Source organism: Sinohyriopsis cumingii, chromosome 5 (genome assembly GCF_028554795.1).
Source record: "Sinohyriopsis cumingii isolate HCF-2022 chromosome 5, ASM2855479v2, whole genome shotgun sequence".
Taxonomy (NCBI): Eukaryota; Metazoa; Mollusca; class Bivalvia; order Unionida; family Unionidae; genus Sinohyriopsis; species Sinohyriopsis cumingii.
In genome coordinates this window covers 2,012,012-2,034,421 of record NC_142965.1, presented here as the reverse complement: position 1 = coordinate 2,034,421, position 22,410 = coordinate 2,012,012, and the positions used below count along the sequence as shown (strand labels likewise).

The 22,410-nt window shown below is 34.5% G+C and overlaps 1 protein-coding gene across 1 annotated transcript in view; it reads right to left on the bottom strand.

Moving 5' to 3' along the window:
* Nucleotides 1–22,410, bottom strand: part of LOC149798524 (transcription factor RFX4-like) — a 68,176-nt gene that overhangs the window by 23,846 nt on the left and 21,920 nt on the right. Inside the window, exons 7-10 of the mRNA XM_089957336.1 lie at nt 16,489–16,566; nt 15,123–15,289; nt 10,869–10,969; nt 3,341–3,547 (exon numbers count right to left, since the gene is read on the bottom strand). Coding sequence (XP_089813462.1) covers nt 3,341–3,547; nt 10,869–10,969; nt 15,123–15,289; nt 16,489–16,566 — 553 coding nt within the window. The remainder of the gene's footprint in view (nt 1–3,340; nt 3,548–10,868; nt 10,970–15,122; nt 15,290–16,488; nt 16,567–22,410) is intronic.

Genomic DNA, 22,410 nt, shown 5'->3' with positions numbered 1-22,410 from the left:
GAGTGAGAAAATGTACTGATATTTAGTGATTGAATTCAGAGGCAGAAAGACCCAGTTTTAAAATCCTAGCGAGACCTCTGTTTAAAGATATCATATATTATGTAAGTTTTTATGATAAATAGTTGTCAGTATACTGTAAATAAACAGTCTGGTGAAATAGCGATCAATGAAAACTTCTGGTAAATGCTAACAGGTGGCAACAGAGAATGAAATAAACACCAATTAAACGTCTTCCTGTGTGAAAGTCACGTTCTAATCCTTTCATTCCGTTTCAGTGTAAATATTATAATCACAACATATTCTGTTCATTGAAAACATGAAAAGAGTCAATCGACCGTCACATCGAAAGCCGTGAGTACTTCTGTGAGAACCTAATTACATGTACATACCGGCTTTGTTTGGATCAACAACTTGGGGAAGTGTTTGTTGCATAAAAAAAAAAAAATCGATTACAAGAGACCTCGGGTACTGGATTAAGGGTCTTGGAGCTGCCTTTGACGTAAAGCAATACAGTAACAGAGACAACGACGATGATAGTGACTTCGAATGTTGCAGTGAAACTGATGTCATTAATGCCGAGGCTGTTTGGGAGAAATTCGTACAGACTCATGGTCCCGAGATGGGCGTTTCTCTTGATGATATGGAGGAGTGGATTTGTGCTGACAATGATTGCCCCATAGTCGAATACATGTCAGATGAAACTATAATTATTTCTATAGCGAACAAATTTGCAACAGAAGACGATTCTAACTGGAGTAACACAAGTGTTGAAAGTGATGCAGACGCAGATGTTGCACCCCCACCCCTCTGCACAGGAAGCAATCAAATATTTTGATATTGCCATAAGGTGGCTGGAGACCCAAAATGTTGACTACATAAAGCTCATGCAGTTGAGAAATCTGAGGGATTTTGCTCGGCGGCAGAGAAACCAAGGAGTGACACACACACACAAAAAATAACTGATTTTTTCAAAAAGTGAATTGATATTTGTCAAGCGTGGCACAAACGGCAAGTATTAACTTGTTCTAATTTACGTTGTTTTAAATTTGTAGACCAATTAAATATGTTAGTACTGATTAACCCTTGTTTTTAAGTTTTCCATTTTACTTCTATCGCATTCAAATCTATCTATCGTTTGATCGACACTGTTTATCGAAAAGAGTCGATCTTTTGTATATAAAAAAACGTCTAATTTGGATCAAACAATAAAACTAGAATGTATCCAAATCAACATAAAAATTAGTGACGTAGTACACAATGTGTGAAGTGGTACACATGTTCAGCGAACGGAAACCACGTGGAATAATGTTTTCGATGATCGCCTCAATATACTGTAATTTATCCTGAAATTAATGTTGTCCTATGAGGAAATAATAAAGTACACCGTTATGAAGAGATATTTATTAACAGTTAATCTCAGAACGATTATAAAGTGAGTATTCAACAGTATAATCTGCCTACCCCCCCCCCTTATTTTTCCGTTATGTCGTCAATCACTTTATTGGTTTTGGGCTTATTTTACAGGTCCCTCGATAACTCGCGCCTCACTTGTTTCTGGACCCCGATGTGCGCGAGTTATCAAGGGAGTGGTGTATTAGGAATTTGATACTTTCCCTCTTAACATACGTACACCTCAATTCTACATATTACCCAAAACTCATAAAACTCCTGACCATAATTTACCTTTAAATTATCCAGGACGACCCATTATATCAGGTTGTAATTCATATACTGAAAACCTATCCAAATTTATTGATAGTGTTTTACAACCTTTAATGAAATCACTTCCTTCATACATTAAAGATACTACTGATTTCATTCAAAAGTTGAAGTCTATTCCACAGCTATCTGATAACTCAATCCTTGTATCATTAGATGTAACATTACTATATACCAACATTCCGCATGCAGATGGTATTGAAACATGTAAATATTTTCTTGATAACAATCCTAATAACAGCACACTATCTTGTGAAGATATTTGTAAAATAATAAAACTTATCTTGGAAAACAATTATTTTCAATTTAATAATATGAATGACATACAAATAATGGGTACGGCAATGGGTAGTCCTATGGCTCCTTCATATGCTTCCCTTTTCATGGGTAAATTAGAAAAAGATTTTCTACAAAACGAAAAGTTTAATCCATCTATTTGGTTCAGATTTTTAGATGACATATTTATAATCTGGAACCATTCAACTGAAGAACTGAAAAATGTATTGATCACCTAAATCATTTTCACCCAACGATTAAATTTACTTACACTGCATCTAGTACGCATCTTTTATTTTTAGATGTAAATGTAATAAAAAATATTGATAACGCTATCTCTACAAATATTCATATCAAGGAAACTAATATCCACCAATATGTGGAATATTCTTTATGTCATCCCATGTCAAGTAAAAGCGGCATACCATATAGCCAGGCCAAATGATACTGACGCATTATTTCAGATGATTGTCAATTACAAAATTCGTTGAATAAATTACAAACATAATTCCAAAACAGAAATTATCCTACACATATAATTGATTCTGTGCTGAACAAAGCCCATAATCTTACTCAACATGAGGCTTTAAACACAATAGAATGTAAAATAGAGAGAGATGTAATTCCTTTCACAATACAATATAATCCGTCATTACCTAATATAGGTCATATAATTAATAAATATAATCTCCTAAATTTATCAAATAAAACCAGCATAAAATCACTTTACAAAATTAAACCAATTCTCGCTTATAGAAGACCAAAGAATTTGCAAGATTTTTTAATTAGAACTAAACAGACAGAAACTAAAAAAAGACACTTTTCATCATCTAAATGTAACAGACACCGGTGCTCTCAATGTGCAACAATAAGAGAAAGTACTTCTTTCAGTAGTGCTAATACAAAAGATGTATTTTCTCTACGTGATAACACTAACTGTATATCAAATGATGTGATTTATTTGATAACCTGTAAAAAATGTAGCATGCAATATGTTAAACAAACACTTCAAAAAGTTTCTAAGAGAATGAATAATCATCGCTTTCATATAAAAAGTTATAGAGATCCTCAGTTTTCCTCTAATATTTCAACACACTTTAACACCAATAATCACTCTCTACTCAATTTTTCTTTCATGCCAATAGATATTGTGGATGGTGACATGAATAGACTCATAAAAGAAACTTAGTGGATTCCTAAGTTAGATACTTTGTATCCCAACGGTCATCTTTTGTTTTTGCATTTTACATGAATTTACTGTGGAGGGTGTGGCTGATGTTATGACCTAGAAAACATGGGCAGAAACTTGATAAGAAACTTTCTCTATTTGATTCCAAATAATTACCACTCCTAATTCTCCTGGCCAAAACCTCTTTCTTCTTTCCTTGATAAACTGTCAAAGCGTTGGAGATGACAAGGTCAACATCAAGTCTAGACCAGTCATGTGAGAGGCTCAGGGTCATTCTGGGGTTATGGAGAATCTCCCGAGCTGCAGCAGCCAGACGTGAGATTTGCAACCGATCAAATAATCTGCTGCTGAACTTTAATGCAACTGTAAAAAAACAATTCACACTGTAAGGTCTCACTGGATAGTTTCGTATTTTGACACCTCCCTAACTTTTAAGGTAGAATACATGAACATAATTATCATAAGCCAAGCACTTATAAATTCACACAGAAGCTCAATCTGTAATGTGGTTTAGATTTACTTTGAGTCAGGCTTGAAAATGGGTTGGCTTGTTTTGGTGACTGCCTGTCACAGTTAGACTAGCAGTGGAGATCAAATGCATAACTTGGGCTGCAAATGAACAGCCGACTTGGCTTACATGTTTATAGATGTCTGCTACAGAGGTAAATATCTAAAAAATTGAGATGGTTGATGGGTGATGAAAGGTATGCTAATTTGTTATAATACTAGTGAACTTTATTCATGCATAAGGTACATACTGAGTCTTTTAGCTGCCTTGTCACAGGAAAATATTCATAACAGCTCTTTGCTGTCAAAAATGAAAGTAAAATTGAGGGGTTGGTGGCAGTGTTGGTTCCATATAAAAGCCACCAGTTGTATCAGGAATTAACTTGATTGCCACAGTCAAAATCTCACATGCATGCTTTCTTATTAGTTTTGTTTTTATTTGTATCTTCAGTGTAAATTTATTTTCATTTTTCTGTCATTGTCAGATGAAAATTCACCAGATAAACTGTCCAGTATTTGTGACAACACATATCTTCAATCATTGATTAAAAATAATTTTATCGGTATTGCTTGTGGCAGCATGTTACACCCTATATACTCGCTTATAATACGAGTCCCACTGGAAATTGCATAGCCAGATCTGCTGTTGCATAATGCACTGGCAGATCTAAGGTTTGTGCAGTTTGTTAGGATTAATCAGTAAAATAAAGATATAGACCCTAATTTTCAAGTGCATTATGCCATTGGAGATCAGAATCTTTATTGTTTGCAGTTTGTCTCGATTTATAAGCAAATATAGATGGGACTTATTTCATCTCACTTACAGATTCAACATGAAGCCATGTATAGCTGAATATTTTGAGAAAAAAACTACTTTAAAGTTTGCTAAGATAAATTTAATGCAAAAGGGTTATACTGAAGCAGAATTTCTGTTAAAAACATCCTATATCGTATGAAATTGTCTCATCTGTACTTTGAAAGTGTCATGAATTGCCAGGTTATCAATATCTCCACTGAGGTCTTAAACAACATTTCTTATACCAGTTTACCAAACAATGCAATTCTTTTTCATGGCCACAATCTTTACAAATCCCCAAATACCACCGATATACTGCAAGGTGTCAATCAAATGATGTTTATTCAAATTTAATATTATTTGCTAATCAAACTTGTTCTGGGCTACATGCTATTTTTATCACATAAATGACACCTGTTGTATTAGCTTGTCTGCCTATTAGGACATCTGCCATTGTAATGACACCTGTTGTATTAGCCTGTCTGCCTATTAGAACATCTGCCGTTGTAATAGGCACTACACAGTTCACAAAATCTAATATGTATAAATTTGAATTGTAATAAATTTATTTTGTTTTCATCCATGCTGCATGATAGTTGCACTATCAAATAAATATATATCTCTAATACAGTGACAGAATTTCCTCAAAAAGCCCAGACTTTATAGGATATGCAGTATGTGATCTCAGTTCTGGCAATTTATCAACACTGTTTTTCAACATTCTGAACCATCTGATACTCATTGTAAAAATTGCCCAATACTTTCATAATTATAGATTACTACACTTGCATGAGAAAATATGAATACACTTTTTTATAAGCAATATTGCAATATTGTTTTACTGCATCATGCATTGCTAAACTATCGCCGTAGTGTCACCAAGCACTCCAGCTAGTCATTCTGTTTGATTCATCTATGTTATACACTAAATGTCTTTTTACCTCAGGAATTAATATGCCTGCACTGAATATATTTTATCAATGCCAATATAGTATCACACTGGTGTTGACATACATTGATATAGTAACAAACTCATGTGGGTAACCACTAGTGGCCAGCTGTGTATGTGGAAAGAAACTTTTGTAATGATTTTTATTTATAATCCATGTTGCTGGAATACCATCTTGTATATTTCTGAGCATGTGCGATGAAGTCTACCCGAATGAACATAAATAATATTGGCACTGACCTGGATGAATTAGGGAATCTGTGTGTGTCATTGTGCAAGAGAGATAACGTCAGCATTTTTGTGTCTGTTCTGGAAAAATTTAGTGCAGGGTTCGATCGTTTTTCCAGCAGACATCATAATAACCCCCAGGTTATTAATATCTCCAAAGAGATTCAACTGCTTGTACTTCATCAACATAGCTTATGAATTAAACAATGTTATCCCATGAACCATTCTGTATTTTCTCGCGAGATGCTATAATATGCCTGGTCATCTGCGGCTGGTGCCTCCAGATATAACTCATCTCATTTGAGCATTTTCATAACGAGGTTAAGTAACAATTTAGTCTTAGCTGACCCATATGGCCCTATGATTATCACGTGAACACTATTTGGCAAGGTCTCATAATGTTTTACTGGTGTGGGTTTTATTGCTGAAATATCAACTATGTGAAACTCGTTTTCTGACAATAAAGTGTTCATGGTCAATGAATTGACTGCTACCAAAGTGATATAAAATGTCCATAAGTTTATATTGTCTGCAATGTAACAATCACACGACACAGTAGACATGCATGTAGTCACAACAAAAAATAAATGACCTGCAATAACTGTGGGGTGTGAATGATGTGGTGAGAAAAAATAAAAATTTAATGTCAATTGAAATTGTGCCCGGAAAATTACATTCAACAAAACAAAGTTTCTTAGCAGCATTTTGGCATCCACATTGTTGGGTCTGCCAGGAACTCCATGGGGAAAATGCACAGGTGAGAAACATTTACCAGGGTATAAGTACTGGCTCCGGGACTTGTCTGGATATCAGACTGGATCCTGGTGATCATCAGAGACCTGGCGAGAATCCAGTCAAAGAGATAAACCTTGCAAATTACAATCATGATCTCATGTGCAGGAAATATTGATGCAATGCAAGGGTTACAGTGCACGATCGCAATAATGGGTAGCAAGATTTCCCCAGTTGTAGCAGCCCTGAACAATAAAGTTACCCATAAGCTTGCAAGAGAATAGTTGGTGGTGATACCTGCTGATACATCGTTACCTCCATGGCAGTTCATGCAGCACCATGGTCACTAGTGCCCAATACATAGTTACCTCCATGGCAGGTCATGCAGCACCATGGTTACTAGTGCCCAAAACATAGTTACCTCCATGGCAGGTCATGCAGCACCACAGTTACTAGTGCCCAATACAGTTACCTCCATGGCAGGTCATGCAGCACCATGGTCACTAGTGCCCAATACATAGTTACCTCCATGGCAGGTCATGCAGCACCATGGTCACTAGCGCCCAATACATAGTTACCTCCATGGCAGATCATGCAGCACCATGGTCACTAGTGTCCAATACATAGTTACCTCCATGGCAGATCATGCAGCACCATGGTCACTAGTGCCCAATACATAGTTACCTCCATGGCAAGTCATGCAACACCATGGTCCCTAGTGCCCAATACATAGTTACCTCCATGGCAAGTCATGCAACACCATGGTCACTAGTGCCCAAGACATTAGTGCAGGGTTCCAGCACCTCAACATCGGTTGCACTTGAGACAAGTAAGCACTATATTACAAAGAAGATGACCTAATTGAATAACAATAAGATCTATGGCAAATTGTCTTGAATCACCAGCAGGTAATCCCATAACATTTTAACATTGCATATTTCCAATGATTGTTCTGTTGTTACTCCAAGTCACTGATGTAATCCATTTTAACATTGCATATTTGCAATGATTGTTCTGTCGTTATTCCAAGTCACTGAAGTAATCCATCTTAACACTGCATATTTGCAATGATTGTTCTGTCATTATTCCAAGTCAATGATATAATCCACTGTGAAATTACTGCAATCAGAAAAACTTCATTGCTCATCATAAGATGCTTTTTTCTGCCATCATGAAACAAATTTTCTGTGGAAAAGGTTGAGAAAAGTTTACATTGGTGCTAACCAACAATACTGGGGTAGAGAAGGGGATCACCATTGGCAGCATGGAAAATGCCATCAAGAACAACACAGCAAGATATGCAAGGTTTGACCACTCAATATGATCGTTGGTGATCCAGACAAGCAGTGGGCTTTTTTTTATTGTCTATCCTTGTGAGAACTGTTCCTACATTGTGTATCCATGACACCATGGTGATTTGTCTATGTTTAGCGCATGTTCAATTATACACAGTGATTCAGTGATTATATCAATGAGAACCAGCTTGAGTGTCTCAATGACACAGCGCTTCCAGGTAGTGCCACATGTATATTTTTGGACATGTATCAACTGGTATGTACATCAATGGGACATGTTCTCGGGGGTATTTTTCATGGTGAAGTTTTAACAATTCTTTATGAAGCACATCATGAACTTGTTTTCGAGAAAGCATGATCAAATTATCTGGTGTCCATGCAGTGAAAAAATCACAGTAGGATCACAGTAGGATGTTTCAGGGATTGTCTCATTCATTTCTCTGCACTGTACCTGGTCTGGTTTAATCACATTCTTACTTTTAGTTGCTGCAGCAGATCCCATCTGGCTTGATAATTGTCAAGGACTCTTTCATTATAATCAGTATGACAAGCTGTGTGGTGATTCCCTTATGTAATCATGCAGCATGACATGAGTGGGAGTTACACAAGATTATTTATCTCGGTGTTTTAAGTTTTAAACAGGTTAAAAACCCATGTTGTTTTACCAGAACCACAACCTCCATTCAGATAAACAAGTCTGTGACATGCTACTGGGTCATTTAACGCTGAAACATTTGTTGGACGGGACAAGCATTCACTGCAAAAATAATGTAGAAGTGCTTGATACATCAATGATCTATCAGGAAATCACATAGCTTCTTTTTTAACTCTTCATTCTGCATATGGGACATATTCATTGGGTACTGTTATTGTTCCAGATGGACACTGAGCCAATGCTAACATGGGAAGACCATTGAGATCTGGCTGACACTTTCATTCAATGTAAATTAAATCTTGCAACCTGCATGCACTGCAGTTGTTGGAAATCTATCAATCATTGATAACCAGTTAATACTTGCATATGCAAGCACTGATACCTGCGGAGGAGTGTCTTGTGATGATTCCCCATCATGGTAAGAGATTATATACCCACGTGACTCACCAAGTGTAACAGCAGTTTTTTAAATAAAAGTACCGCCACATACAGTATTGTTGATTAGAAAATTAAGTTCAGCCATGTCAAGGTTAAGTCTGTTACTTACACGTTTACAATCTGCCGATGTCCCCTCTGTAAATTTAAGCCTATAATTTTTTTCCCAAGGTCTTTAGCACTCAAAATTTCTTCATACCATGCACCTGGCGATGGCTCAGGAAGTCAAACTTGTTGTTGTTGTCTGTATGTGACAAACACTTCCCTCACAGTTAGCTTTTCAGTATATATGCATCCAGCATGAATCTTAGTAAGACTATTGGGGTCAATCCACACTGGGGGCAATCCACATTCATTCTTGGAAATTTCTTCATAACTCAGATAGAGGCCTATTTATACTGAGTTAATTTAAAAAGAAGCTGCAATTTATATTTTTCATTTATATAAGTTCATGTTCAGGGTTACCAAAGTGTTTGAAGTATCAAAGGCATTCACCACGTGCAAGAAAAACTAGCTGTGTAACACACAGCCATATTGACAGAAACATCTTCAGGGTTGTAATTAGCATTCCAAAGACCCCCACAACCATATTCCACACATGATCATTGAAAAGTCCTTGAGAAAATGCTTAGGAGTAGGCTTCTAGTTATTTTTTTATTATTTCTGGTGCAAAATACAACACCACTGATAAGTCTCTGAAACAATTTTTGGTTAATTCTGCATTCTCATCATGGTCTGATGTGTATTGCTATTGAGCTCAACTCATTGTGAAGATCTTCTTTTCTGTAAATAAACTGAGCCAGGTGGTTCAACCCCATGGTTGGGGGAGGGAGCATATCGAACAAGATCAAACAATGGTTTTCTTGGGCTAGATTCAAGACTGATTCTGGAATTCTTTTTCAGTATAAAATTTGGCAATTTCCTGATTACTACAAATCTTAACATGTTTGGCTTACGGTAAATGTCATCAAGTTGTGCAGTTGAACACAGCCATGTAAATTTTATTCCAGAAAGCTAAAATATATATTTTGTGCCCAATGAGCATATATATGTATATATATATATATATATATATATATATATATATATATATATATATATATATATATATATATATATATATATGAGTTGAAATCTCTAATATGAAATTATTAGTAATTATTAACAATTTCAAATTTTACCATTATCCAGCAAGCTATAAAAATCAATAGCCAACAAAAATTCAATATTGTAATATTGTTAGAAACTATTTCCCCGCTGGATCTTCCCCAACTGATGATTGCTAAGTTTCCCTCAAGGAAGACCTCTCAATAAATCCAAGGCTTCCTTCTGGGTTATATCACCATCAGACACTAGAAGATTTAAAATATCCTTTACTCCGTGACTGTATCTTAATTTTACTTTGTCATGCAAGTTCTCAATATTAGGAGATTTTTTTATATACTTAATTATTTTTATAGTTACTGATGGATGATAAAGATCACAGTGATGTTATCGCTCTTCCGCATCCACACATAAATCGATGAGCAGTGTGTAATTAAGCACACTGGGATCTAAAGAAATAAATGAACCAAAGCACTCGAGTCTTGGGCTTGGCCAATGGGGTATATGAGAAAATTTGCCAGTAGCTTCCAGTGAGTCGGTGGGTCTTACTGCGATTTGCCAGGTTCTTCCTCCACCAGTTATACTGGCTGCCATAAATAGTCTATCATGCACTGAAAAATGGCATTAAACACAAAACAATAAGAACATGTTAACAAAAGAAGAAAAAAAAAGAGAGTCTGCACTTAAGTAGAGAAGTTTCATGATTATGAGTCCAGTCAAAACAAAGAGGACTGGAACACTGAGACCAGTCAATTACTTATAAACCAAGGAGACTGGAACACTGAGACCAGTCAATTACCTACAAACAAAGGAGACTGGAACACTGAGACCAGTCAAGTAATTATAAACAAAGGGGACTGGAACACTGAGACCAGTATTTTACTTATAAACAAAGGGGACTGGAACACTGAAACCAGTTGATTAAAATAAACAAAGGGGACTGGCACAGTTGGAAATTTCAGTACTCATCTGCTATCTCTCACCTTTAAGTTTTCTTTCTCTTAGCTGTTCTGGACAGAACTGAGTGGCATCATATACCCAAGTTCCAAACTTTTGAGCAAAATCTTGGATTGTCTTCTCAAATCTAATAGATAAACAAAAAAACTGATTAAGATATTTATATGCAATCTCACTAAATATGTTACAAATAAAGAAGAACCTGCCATGAAGGTCAAAGGTTACCATTTCAAAATAACTAACTATCATAAGCAGCCATGTCTCCTCTAGTCAGAATAAAAGCCTGTCTTTGGGGACTCTTCTTTCTTACTCAGAGAAGTGACTGACCAAGACATTATTTGGTATTTATAAAAAAGATAAATATTTAATGACAACTGCAGAAAATATCTAAAACAATTCTTTTCCAGTATGTATGTACATCCAAGTAAAGTAAAAACCTAAATGATTCAAAATAACATGTAAAAGTTATTGGCACTTAGAGTATGTAAAATGTGAGCTTGGATAGAAAATAATTTTTAAACAAAAATAGAAATCTGTTTTATTGTATAGAAACAATCCTCAAAAAAAATTCAACTTCAAAATTCCATTCTCATGTGTCATAAAAGTTACCTATTTTATAAAAGAGGTGTCATCATCACGAGGGATGTTATAACAATGCTGTGTCCCGATACAGTGTTATAATGATGTCTGTGTGAGCCATAAATGTGACATGTTTTAAAAGCATTACAGTACTTCCTCTTTACTACTCTTCAGCAGAGTTATAAGAGTGACCTGTGTTACAAAGGCAGGTGTGTTATCATACACCAGTGTTTCCCTTTACGCACGTTTGTGCATCAGGGATGCATGTTGGAGAAAACTTACACACACGTTTTTTTGCCATGTGTTCTTTTTACACAAAGGATTCGCATAATGTGATGAGGATTTATCTAATATCCAATGCTTTGGATGAGGGATGGCATCTAGCATACTTCGAGCATAGGCATAGACTAGTTCCCTGCTTTGTATGCTCACTGCATTGTGATCCACTATTCATATAGTGGAGTGCAATGCAGGAAGCATATAAAACAGGGAACCAGACTAGCATAGGCAATGTTATGAGTGAGTAACTTCCTCTAATCTTGTGAGCTCTCACGCGATTTCCATTGAGCTCAGCAAGATGTCATCCAGATGTTTAACCTCAATGCTTGTCATACTATAAAGTGATTACCAGATTAAAATGGCGTGCACTAAGAATAATTAGCGAAGAAAGTGAAAGAAGCAGAACACAAAAGTGTAACTGTGGATTTAACTTTAAATAAAAATGGAGAAAATAATTCCCTTGATTGGAATATGGCACATTCATTAGCCTAGGATTACCACCGTAACTTCTGATCACATGACTGAGAAGACAGCAAAAGTGAATAATCCTTTCATGACAGGGTTTAAGAAATTTAAAAAATCTGCCCTCATTTGCCACAAGATGTCTGGAGAACACATTAATACCCAAAATATTCTTTCACAACAAAGAAATCAGTACACTTGCAGAGACAAATGCATTATTTGATTACAAAATAGTGAGCCATTGCAGATTTTGTTGGTTTTTAACTTTGCTGCAATAAAAGAAAGATCTTAAAGTTCAAGTGTAACTTATTAGAAAGAAGATGAATCATTAGCCTCTTTGATTTTTGGATCAATGTGTTCTAGGATGAAGTACAATGAAACCGATGATAGTACACATTTTATGACAGGCAGTAAATAAACTGCCATTTGGTTAAAAAGATTTATTTGGCTTTTTGTATTGGCTTATATGTAATGTGTTGGTCTATAATATTGCGACAAAAAGATGTACGACTTTAAACTAAAAGAAAAATGAACTAATAAAATTATCCTTTGAATGGACAATGCATTTGCTTGTTAATTGTGCATGTTGGTTTATTTGTATGTTTAGAGAGAAAGATAGTACGTTGCAAAAGTTGAATTATTATATTTCAAGCTGAAAAAGCAAGGGCCAGATGAAAATTTGTCAGTACATTTTTGACCCCACATTTTTTATTTGAACACCAGTTCTGACACCGAGGTTTTTTTTCCCCCCTCAATTTTACTCCCCTAGGGGATACACTGAATATACTAAGAGATGTTCGAACAAGGCTATATCTAATACAATGCTTCAGCCAGGCAGGTAGAGAAGGTTGCAACACCCTGCCCCAAATTCTGTGTCCCACCCATATTTCTGGCCTTTAATTTCTGCTCCACCCCTGTTTCATATGTTCAACTACTACCCAATCTTACTGTTTCTGTACCATGTTGGTCGCAGTGTGCAGTCTAGAATCAACCTTTATTATGTGCCAATATGGCTGTGCTATGTTTGTGGCTTCCCAAACACTGATGAAAAAAACAAAAAATAGCACATTATGTCCCAGTATCTTTACTTTCTGCTTGAGATTAAAAAAATGCTATTTAAAGTTAGAAAAGTCGTTCAATAATAATGTGTTTGTGGTCAAAACCTTTTACAGCAGATGGTAGTAGATAAGATCAGCAATCAGCTGGTTTCATGCTAATAGCAAAGTAGAACTGTGACTCAATTTTATGAAATCTATAGAGACAGTCAGATTTTGACTACATTATAAGTCTCACCTTAATAAAAATATCCTTATTTACAGCACTGTAGGGATTATTCGGAACTTGATAGAGATGTACACTGTTGGTTATTTATAAAGCAGTGCATGAAATAGTCAAATCTTCTTACGTCCAGCAGCAGCAAATGGAAATAAATTTCTACAATCACTTTTGACAATTAAATTCAAGCTAATTTAAAAAGCTGCTGCAATGAATATTTTTCAAATGGTAAATTTTATAGTTGGTTATGTTTCATCTCCTGCACCATGAAGTGAACTTTAGTGTCCTTTTATAAAAATGTCAAGCTCTCTATGCCCTTTTCTGAGGAATAACAGACAATGAACAATTAAAATATAATTGGTTCTCATCAGTCAAGACCTAAAATAAAGTGAAATAAATTAAATGGTAATGACAAAACAAAATTTTATTAAATTAAATAGATGAATAGTTTTTTTTATATACTTAAAGTTCACTTACCTTTTGCCATAAGAGAAATGGAAGTCACTCATGTATACTTCTTTTCAAATGTTTAATATTATAAATTTGGCTATTATCCTGTGTTTATTGTATTTTTGGTCAATGACAGGTTTATGCTGTTTAGATTTGACTGGGGTGCCGATAAACTTAGCGTCATCAAAATTTTAACATAACTGTCAGATTCCTATCAATGACTACATTGAAAATGTTTTGATATGATGTTGTATAAGACCTAAATAAAAAATATATGCATTTCCGGTCAGCTGACCATTACTGTTTTTCATTACCGACCCTATAACATTTTTCCATAGGGTAAAAGAAAAAACATTTTAAGAATCCCAAAATTGATTTGTGCATCTAACTGAGCTAGTATAGCCCAGTACTTGAAGTGCTTAGTATATTATATATACTAATCATTATAATATAGATAATGTTAAAAACTACCTACTTACCTACCATAATTTTGAAACAGTTGCAATAGGAAATACACATATTTTTTTTGGCCTGATAATAAACTTCAATTAATAAAAGTACACTTATAAATGCTATAACTAAATAAAATGTTATCATTACTTGCAGAATAATTCCATACAAATAGTTCCATATGAATAGTTCCATATGAATAGTTCCATACAAATAGTTCCATATGAATAGTTCCATATGAATAGTTCCAATAAATAATTCCATATGAATAGTTCCATATGAAGAGTTCCAATGAATAATTCCATGTGAATAGTTCCATATGAATAACTCCATATGAATAGTTCCATATGAATAATTCCATATGAATAGTTCCATATGAATAGTGTCAATGAATAATTCCATATGAATAATTCCATATGAATAGTTCCATACAAATAGTTCCATATGAATAGTTCCATATGAATAGTTCCATACAAATAGTTCCATATGAATAGTTCCATATGAATAGTTCCAATAAATAATTCCATATGAATAGTTCCATATGAAGAGTTCCAATGAATAATTCCATGTGAATAGTTCCATATGAATAGTTCCAATGAATAATTCCATGTGAATAGTTCCATATGAATAACTCCATATGAATCATTTAATAGATGAAATGTAACATTTTTCAAAGATAAAAGTACAATTACATAATTTAAATGTAATGAATTTCCAAAAATATCAATCAAAATCTAAACCATTTTTGGTACAATGAGTGTAAATCTTACAACGTTTTTACTTACCCATCAGGAATGGGGCAGAAAACACTAGGCAAGAGAAGGTCATTCAGCACCTGATACAGCTGTTTATCACACTCAGTTGTCAGCTTCTCGACTTCTGGCTGGAGGAGGGTGGAGCTAACTTGTGATGAGAGATTCTTGGTCCAAAAGTCTGACAAAATTTCTCTTACCTGTTTGATTTAGATTAAATAACCCTTTATTACTGCTATCATAATTAAATTACTTAAAATGTTCTTTTTTTGTTTGTAGAATTGCATTTACCTGATGCAGAGTACATTTAATTAAATTAAATTACTTAAAATATTCTCTTTTTTTTACCAAGAAAACACCTTAAAGCTCATTCTTTTTTAAGTTTTGTAATTTTGTTGAAGTAGATGCTCACTGCAATTTATGTTAGTTATTTTATTTTATCATACAACCTTATTGAAGGCAATGTGTTTTTGGTTTGTTTACTGGTCCTTTTTTATTCTAAAGCTAATTAATCAACTATCAATAAAATAATTATTTTTACTAATTTTTAAAGTTAGAAATTTAATGATTTGCTTCACATCACTAATAGTCGATATCAACCATCTTGAAACATGTGAATTGTCGATATCAACCATCTTGAAACATGTGAATTGTCGATATCAACCATCTTGAAACATGTGAATTGTCAATATCAACCATCTTGAAACATGTGAATTGTCGATATCAACCATCTTGAAACATGTGAATTGTCGATATCAACCATCTTGAAAAATTGTTCCAAAAATCAATTGTCATAGACCTCTCAAAAAGACATCACATGGTTTTCCATACAACCCAGCAGGGTTTTGTACAAAATGAGGAATGAAAAACAAACATACCATATGCACGGACTATTGACATGCCAAAAATGGCCACTATAACTTACTGATGAGAATACACTGCAAAAATTTCCCATGATAATGATTATAACCAGGAAGTTAGGTTCAAATCATTAAAATGTATAAACTGTGTATAGCGTCTTAATTGCTTTACCCAGATATGGCAGTAAAAAAATACTCTTCACACTGTGAAAAGTGAAAGCACAATTAAATATGACAGACCTTTCCTCTAGCTTTTTATTGTGACTGTCCAACAATAAGATGTATATGAACAGCATATACACAAACCTATATCTGATACAAAGTCAAACTTGTCTACAATGGACAGTTCAGGGTCTACACAACTGTGTACTTTAATGGCATGAGTACTTCATAGAGGTGCCAAATGAAGATAAACTTAGGAAAATGAGATTCAAAATATTGAAATGTATCGACAAGTGTCAATGAGAAGGAGATGCCGTCCATAACAGCTTGTTTCAATGTGTTTTTCCAGTGCTATATAAATTTCATAAGATGCATACCCCAGCTAGTTTTCCTGTCAGCACAGTGTGTATGACTTCATTTGCATGGCTTCTGTATAGAACCAGAAAGGTTGCAACCTGAAATACAGAATCACATCAACAGGTTAATAAGAATGTGAAATAGTTTTTTAAAGTACCAAAACACCACAGAAATCTTAAAGTCCACGTAAACCCAATTGATTATGAACCATAGATGCCAAAATGATTGGAATTCAAATTAATCTGAACTTCAAGAATGTCGTTACTGCACTAGGTGAGGAAAATGGCATCCTGAGTAAATTATATTTTCTGTCAATGTACTGCAGCATTTTTTGCAGAAATTATTATTTGTAGAATTGTCCTTATCTCTGGTAGAGTACAGTTACTGTTTGTAGAATTGTTCTTACCTGTTGTAGAGTACAGTTACTGTTTGTAGAATTGTTCTTACCTGTTGTAGAGTACAGTTACTGTTTGTAGAAGTTTAATTAACTGATATAGAGTACAGTTACTTTTTGTAGAATTGTAATCACCTGATGTAGAGTACAGTTACTCTTTGTAGAATTGTAATTACCTGATGGAGTACAGTTATTGTTTGTAGAATTGTAATTACCTGATGTAGAGTATGGTTACTTATTGTAGAATTGTTCTTACCTGTTGTAGAGTACAGTTACTGTTTGTAGAATTGTAAATAACTGATGCAGAGTACAGTTACTATTTGTAGAATTGTTCTTACCTGTTGTAGAGTACAGTTACTGTTTGTAGAATTGTTCTTACCTGTTGTACAGCACAGTTACTGTTTGTAAAATTGCTCTTACCTGTTGTAGAGTACAGTTGCTGTTTGTAGAATTGTAATTACCTGATGTAGAGTACAGTTACTTTTTGTAGAATTGTTCTTACCTGTTGTAGAGTACAGTTACTGTTTGTAGAATTGTAAATAACTGATGCAGAGTACAGTTACTGCTTGTAGAATTGTAATTACCTGATGTAGAGTACAGTTACTGTTTGTAGAATTGTTCTTACCTGATGTACACTTATTTCCTGTAGAACTGTAATTACCTGATGGAGTACAGTTACTTTTTGTAGAATTGTAATTACCTGATGCAATGTACAGTTACTTCTTGTAGAATTGTAATTACCTGATGGAGTAGTTACTTTTTGTAGAACTGTAAATAACTGATGCAGAGTACAGTTACTGTTTGTAGAATTGTAATCATCTGATAGAGTACAGTTACTGTTTGTAGAATTGTTCTTACCTGATGTAATGTACAGTTACTTCTTGTAGAATTGTAATTACCTGATGGAGTACAGTTACTTTTTGTAGAATTGTAAATAACTGATGCAGAGTACAGTTACTGTTTGTAGAATTGTTCTTACCTGATGTAATATACAGTTACTTCTTGTAGAATTGTAATTACCTGATGGAGTACAGTTACTTTTTGTAGAATTGTAAATAACTGATGCAGAGTACAGTTACTGTTTGTAGAATTGTAATTATCTGATGTAGAGTACAGTTACTGTTTGTAGAATTGTAATTACCTGATGTAGAGTACAGTTACTGTTTGTAGGATTGTTCTTACCTGATGTAATGTACAGTTACTTCTTATAGAATTGTAATTACCTGATGGAGTACAGTTACTGTTTGTAGAATTGTTCTTACCTGATGTAATGTACAGTTACTTCTTGTAGAATTGTAATTACCTGATGAAGTAGTTACTTTTTGCAGAATTGTAAATAGCTGATGCAGAGTACAGTTGCTGTTTGTAGAATTGTAGTTATCTGATGTAGAGTACAGTTACTGTTTGTAGAATTGTTCTTACCTGATGTAATGTACAGTTACTTCTTGTAGAATTGTAATTACCTGATGGAGTACAGTTACTTTTTGTAGAATTGTAATTACCTGGTGCAGAGTACAGTTACTGTTTTTAGAATTGTCCTACCTCTGGTAGAGTTCAAGCATTTATAAAATTGTCCTTAAACTTTTAAGTAAATTAGCTATCTCACATTGTGATGAAATTGAGCATAATGGCGATGCATATTATACATGTCATTGTTTCATTTATTTTCATGAGTCTCAGAAGATTTTAAAGATGCCTACTTCAGTGTACCAATCCACGTAAAGTCTCAGAAGATTTTAAAGATGCCTACTTCAGTGTACCAATCCATGTAGAGTCTCAGAAGATTTTAAAGATGCCTACTTCAGTGTACCAATCCATGTAGAGTCTCAGAAGATTTTAAAGATGCTTACTTCAGTGTACCAATCCATGTAGAGTCTCAGAAGATTTTAAAGATGCCTACTTCAATGTACCAATCCATGTAGATTCTCTGAAGATTTTAAAGATGCCTACTTCAGTGTACCAACCCATGTAGATTCTCAGAAGCTTTTAACGTTTTTTGGGATAGGAAATTATTCATGTTCATTGGTTTACCATTTGGCCTGGCATCCAGTCCTAGGGTGTTCACTAATTTTTGCATTTTTGAGTAGAGGCATTATGTCTTCTTACTGTATAGAGGATTCCTTGGTCATGCCAACTCTGATGTCCTCTTACTGTATAGAGGATTCTTTGGTCATGCCAACTCTCTTTGAGAACCATATACAACTTGTTGCATGTTATGCAAAAACGGGTGTTCCATGTAAATCCTGTAAAATCTATCCTGTCCGGCCTACTCAAATCACAATTCATTTGGGTTTCACCCTCAATTACATTGAGTTTACCATATCTTTGCCACAAGAGAAAGTTTACAAGATATTGAACAGTTGTAACAGGTTTTATCCTCCTCAGCATGTACAACAGAGATTTTGCATCATATCTACATCATAACTTGTCATTTTCATCAGTTTTCATGGCATTATCCTCTGGAAGTAAAGCGGAAATTTAGCTGTGGGTTAAAAACCTTCACTGGATGAATCAGGCATGCATATGCCCACCAGTCATGGATGTTTAATTAGAAACAGATGAATCTATGCTTGTTGGGGTGCTAATGTTACAGCTCTTGCAAACATAAAATACAGATCTGCCAGTCGAGTTCACAAGATAGAGGACACTATATCAACATAAATCTACTGGGGCTCCGAGAAATTTTATGGCTTACAGAGTCTCTGTTTCTCAAAACAATTTTCACATTTTAATTAAAACTGACAATACATCATCTGTTGCTGACATTAATAATAAAGATGGATTTAAAAGAAATCTTTTGCTTGTGGCCAAAGATATTTGGCTCTCGATTTTGAGCGCAACATTCTCTTTCCGCAACTTGTGTTCCAGGATACACCAACATTCTTGCAGATTCATTATCTAGAAATTTTAGTGATTCAACTGAATGGAAACTCAATCACAAGATTTTGGTAGAATGTGCAAAATACTTTTAAAGCCAAATATGGGTGTTTGCTTTTTGTTTGAATTCCCAAATAAAACAATACGTGTCTTGGCAACACGATTCAGAAGCTGTAGCAACAGATGTTATTTCATTAGCTATATAATTTTCCTCCTTCAGATTCCTACCCAGAGTCCTAGCAAATAATTGTTCATGATTAAGTAAGTGAGGCAATAATAACAGCTCCCCTTCAGCCAATGAAGATTTTGGATCCCAATATTATGACAACAAGATTCCTGAAATTCAGGAAATGGAGAAATTCTCAATCAAGAAAGTCATCCACTGCTTCATAAATGCCTTTGAAAGGCTGTATTGTATCAGAGTTGGTTTGGAATGCCATGGATTTCCAAAACCAGTTATAAACTTTGTATGTCACACAGAGCAGCAAATAGACTTTGTCTCTCTGTCATGTAGACCAGTGACTAAAGAAAGAAAAACAAACAATACAACTTGACTTGGAAAAATGACCTTTGTATTGTAATAGATGGAAGGCTATTTCCATTTAACCCAACTGTGAACCAGTTATTTTATACCTTGTTTCTCTTCACAGTCAAGGTCCTCTTGCAGTGTTGTAAACATTCAAAGATCTATGGTGGCACAGACTTTGGCATGCATTGGTAATTCAGATTCAATTGATAATAACCTTGATCAGCAGAATAATGAGAGATATTTTTCATGCAAGACTTCCAAAACCTAGATATTCATTTAATTGGGAAGCTGAAAAGGTTTTGAATTGTGTGGGAAATCTGTTCCTTTTGCAAGCTGTAAATCTGAAAATGTTAACTTTTAAATCAATCTTTTGGATTGCTTTGACAACTGCACAGAGCTTAGACTCTCACTTCAATTACTAATTTGGTAAATCACATAGTTACTCAGAAGGATCAGAATACCTTTACTGTCCTAGTTCAGACTTTTGAAGACTTCAAAATTAGAGAAACCTGAAATCAGTTAAAATTCAATCATAATGCCCGGCAACTACAATGAAAGCCATGGCGACCAGACATTACTGTAAATCAAGAAAAGTATTTATTTCATTCTAAACCTATTTACTTATAGCCACATCAACAACATCACATAATATGACAAATTAGAGGTATTATCCAGCCACATATGACTTTTACTGAATCATGCTATACTAAAGTAACAGGACAGGACAGAACACTATTCTAGAAAGTTTTAAAAATCATTGTAATATAAACTTAATACATGTATGCAACTTTGATATGGATTTCAATTTTGCTTGGACTCATATTGTGTGTGTGTGTGTGTGTGTGTGTGTATATACACACATCCAGTGTGACCCCCCCCCCCCATAGCATTCTCTGTTATAACACGAATTCGGATACAACAAGATTATGGCATGGCTCCTGAAATTTCACATACATTTACTTGTATTTTTCTCGTACAATTTTTTTTAACTTTCTTAGAAGTACAAAAAGTAACAATGAGTTTGCCAATGTTGTAAATTGTGATTTTTTTTCTTACTGGCAACAAAATATACCATCTGGAGATACATCTTTGGCAACAGTGTTGGCTGTTTAAACTGGTATACACAACAATGGGTTTGGAGTGAAGAAATTCAGAGGCACCATGAAAGGAAGCTGCAAACATGATATAAAATGCACTGGAATTTATCTATTGTTAGATAAACAAATTCTTTGTTCATATTGACAAACCATCTTAACAGTGCATTGTTATGTTGTAATTCGCTTATTCTGACAGCTGGCTTGAGTATTGTATGCTGTGAGATATCGGCATTTTTTTTTGTTGTTGACATTTCTGGTAGTGGAGATCAATCAGATGAGGCACTATCTCATGATGGATCTTTCAGACAAAATATCATTGGACTATCAGCTTCTCACCATTAATTTATTTATTTAGACTGACCTTTGTATGTGGATGGTAAGTAAAATTCCTCTTCTGTTCACTCAAAGAATTAAATCCCTCAAAACGCTCACATTTTCAGTAATAATCCTGGTCAGAACAGAACATCTGTGTATTAATCATCTGTAGGACTTAAACATTTCTGACACATGTATGGATGGCAGCACCACTGCGATACCAGAACCAGAAATGTCAACAAAAAACCTTCTAAAAACCAAAGATCTACTTGTTGATCTGTCAAATAGTCATGCTACCAATCAACCAACTTTTGAAGGCAGGAACAGTAATTGCTACAACTGACCAAGTGATGGTAAATTCCTTTTGTTTTTAAAATGTACCCAGATAAAATAGCTTTGCTGAAACTTAAAAAAACTGGTTACCTCTGAAGTACTGATCATTCTATATAAATACTAAGCAAATAAACAAAAGATTCAGTCTCAATCAATGTTCTGCAGATATTTGGTGTTGCTGCCAACTTAAAGAAATGGATATCTGTTTGGTCCTCCAAAGTTGTCCTTTAGCGCTAACTTTAATAAGACAAGTACCCTTCATCAAAGAAAGCCAACTACAATCTTCAATAAAACTTAAATAAAAGCAATGGAATCTGATGGATTGTTACATTTTCCAAAGTGACTGGAACACGTTTATTGTGCCATGAAAATTTCATTTTTGCAGGAAAAATTATGC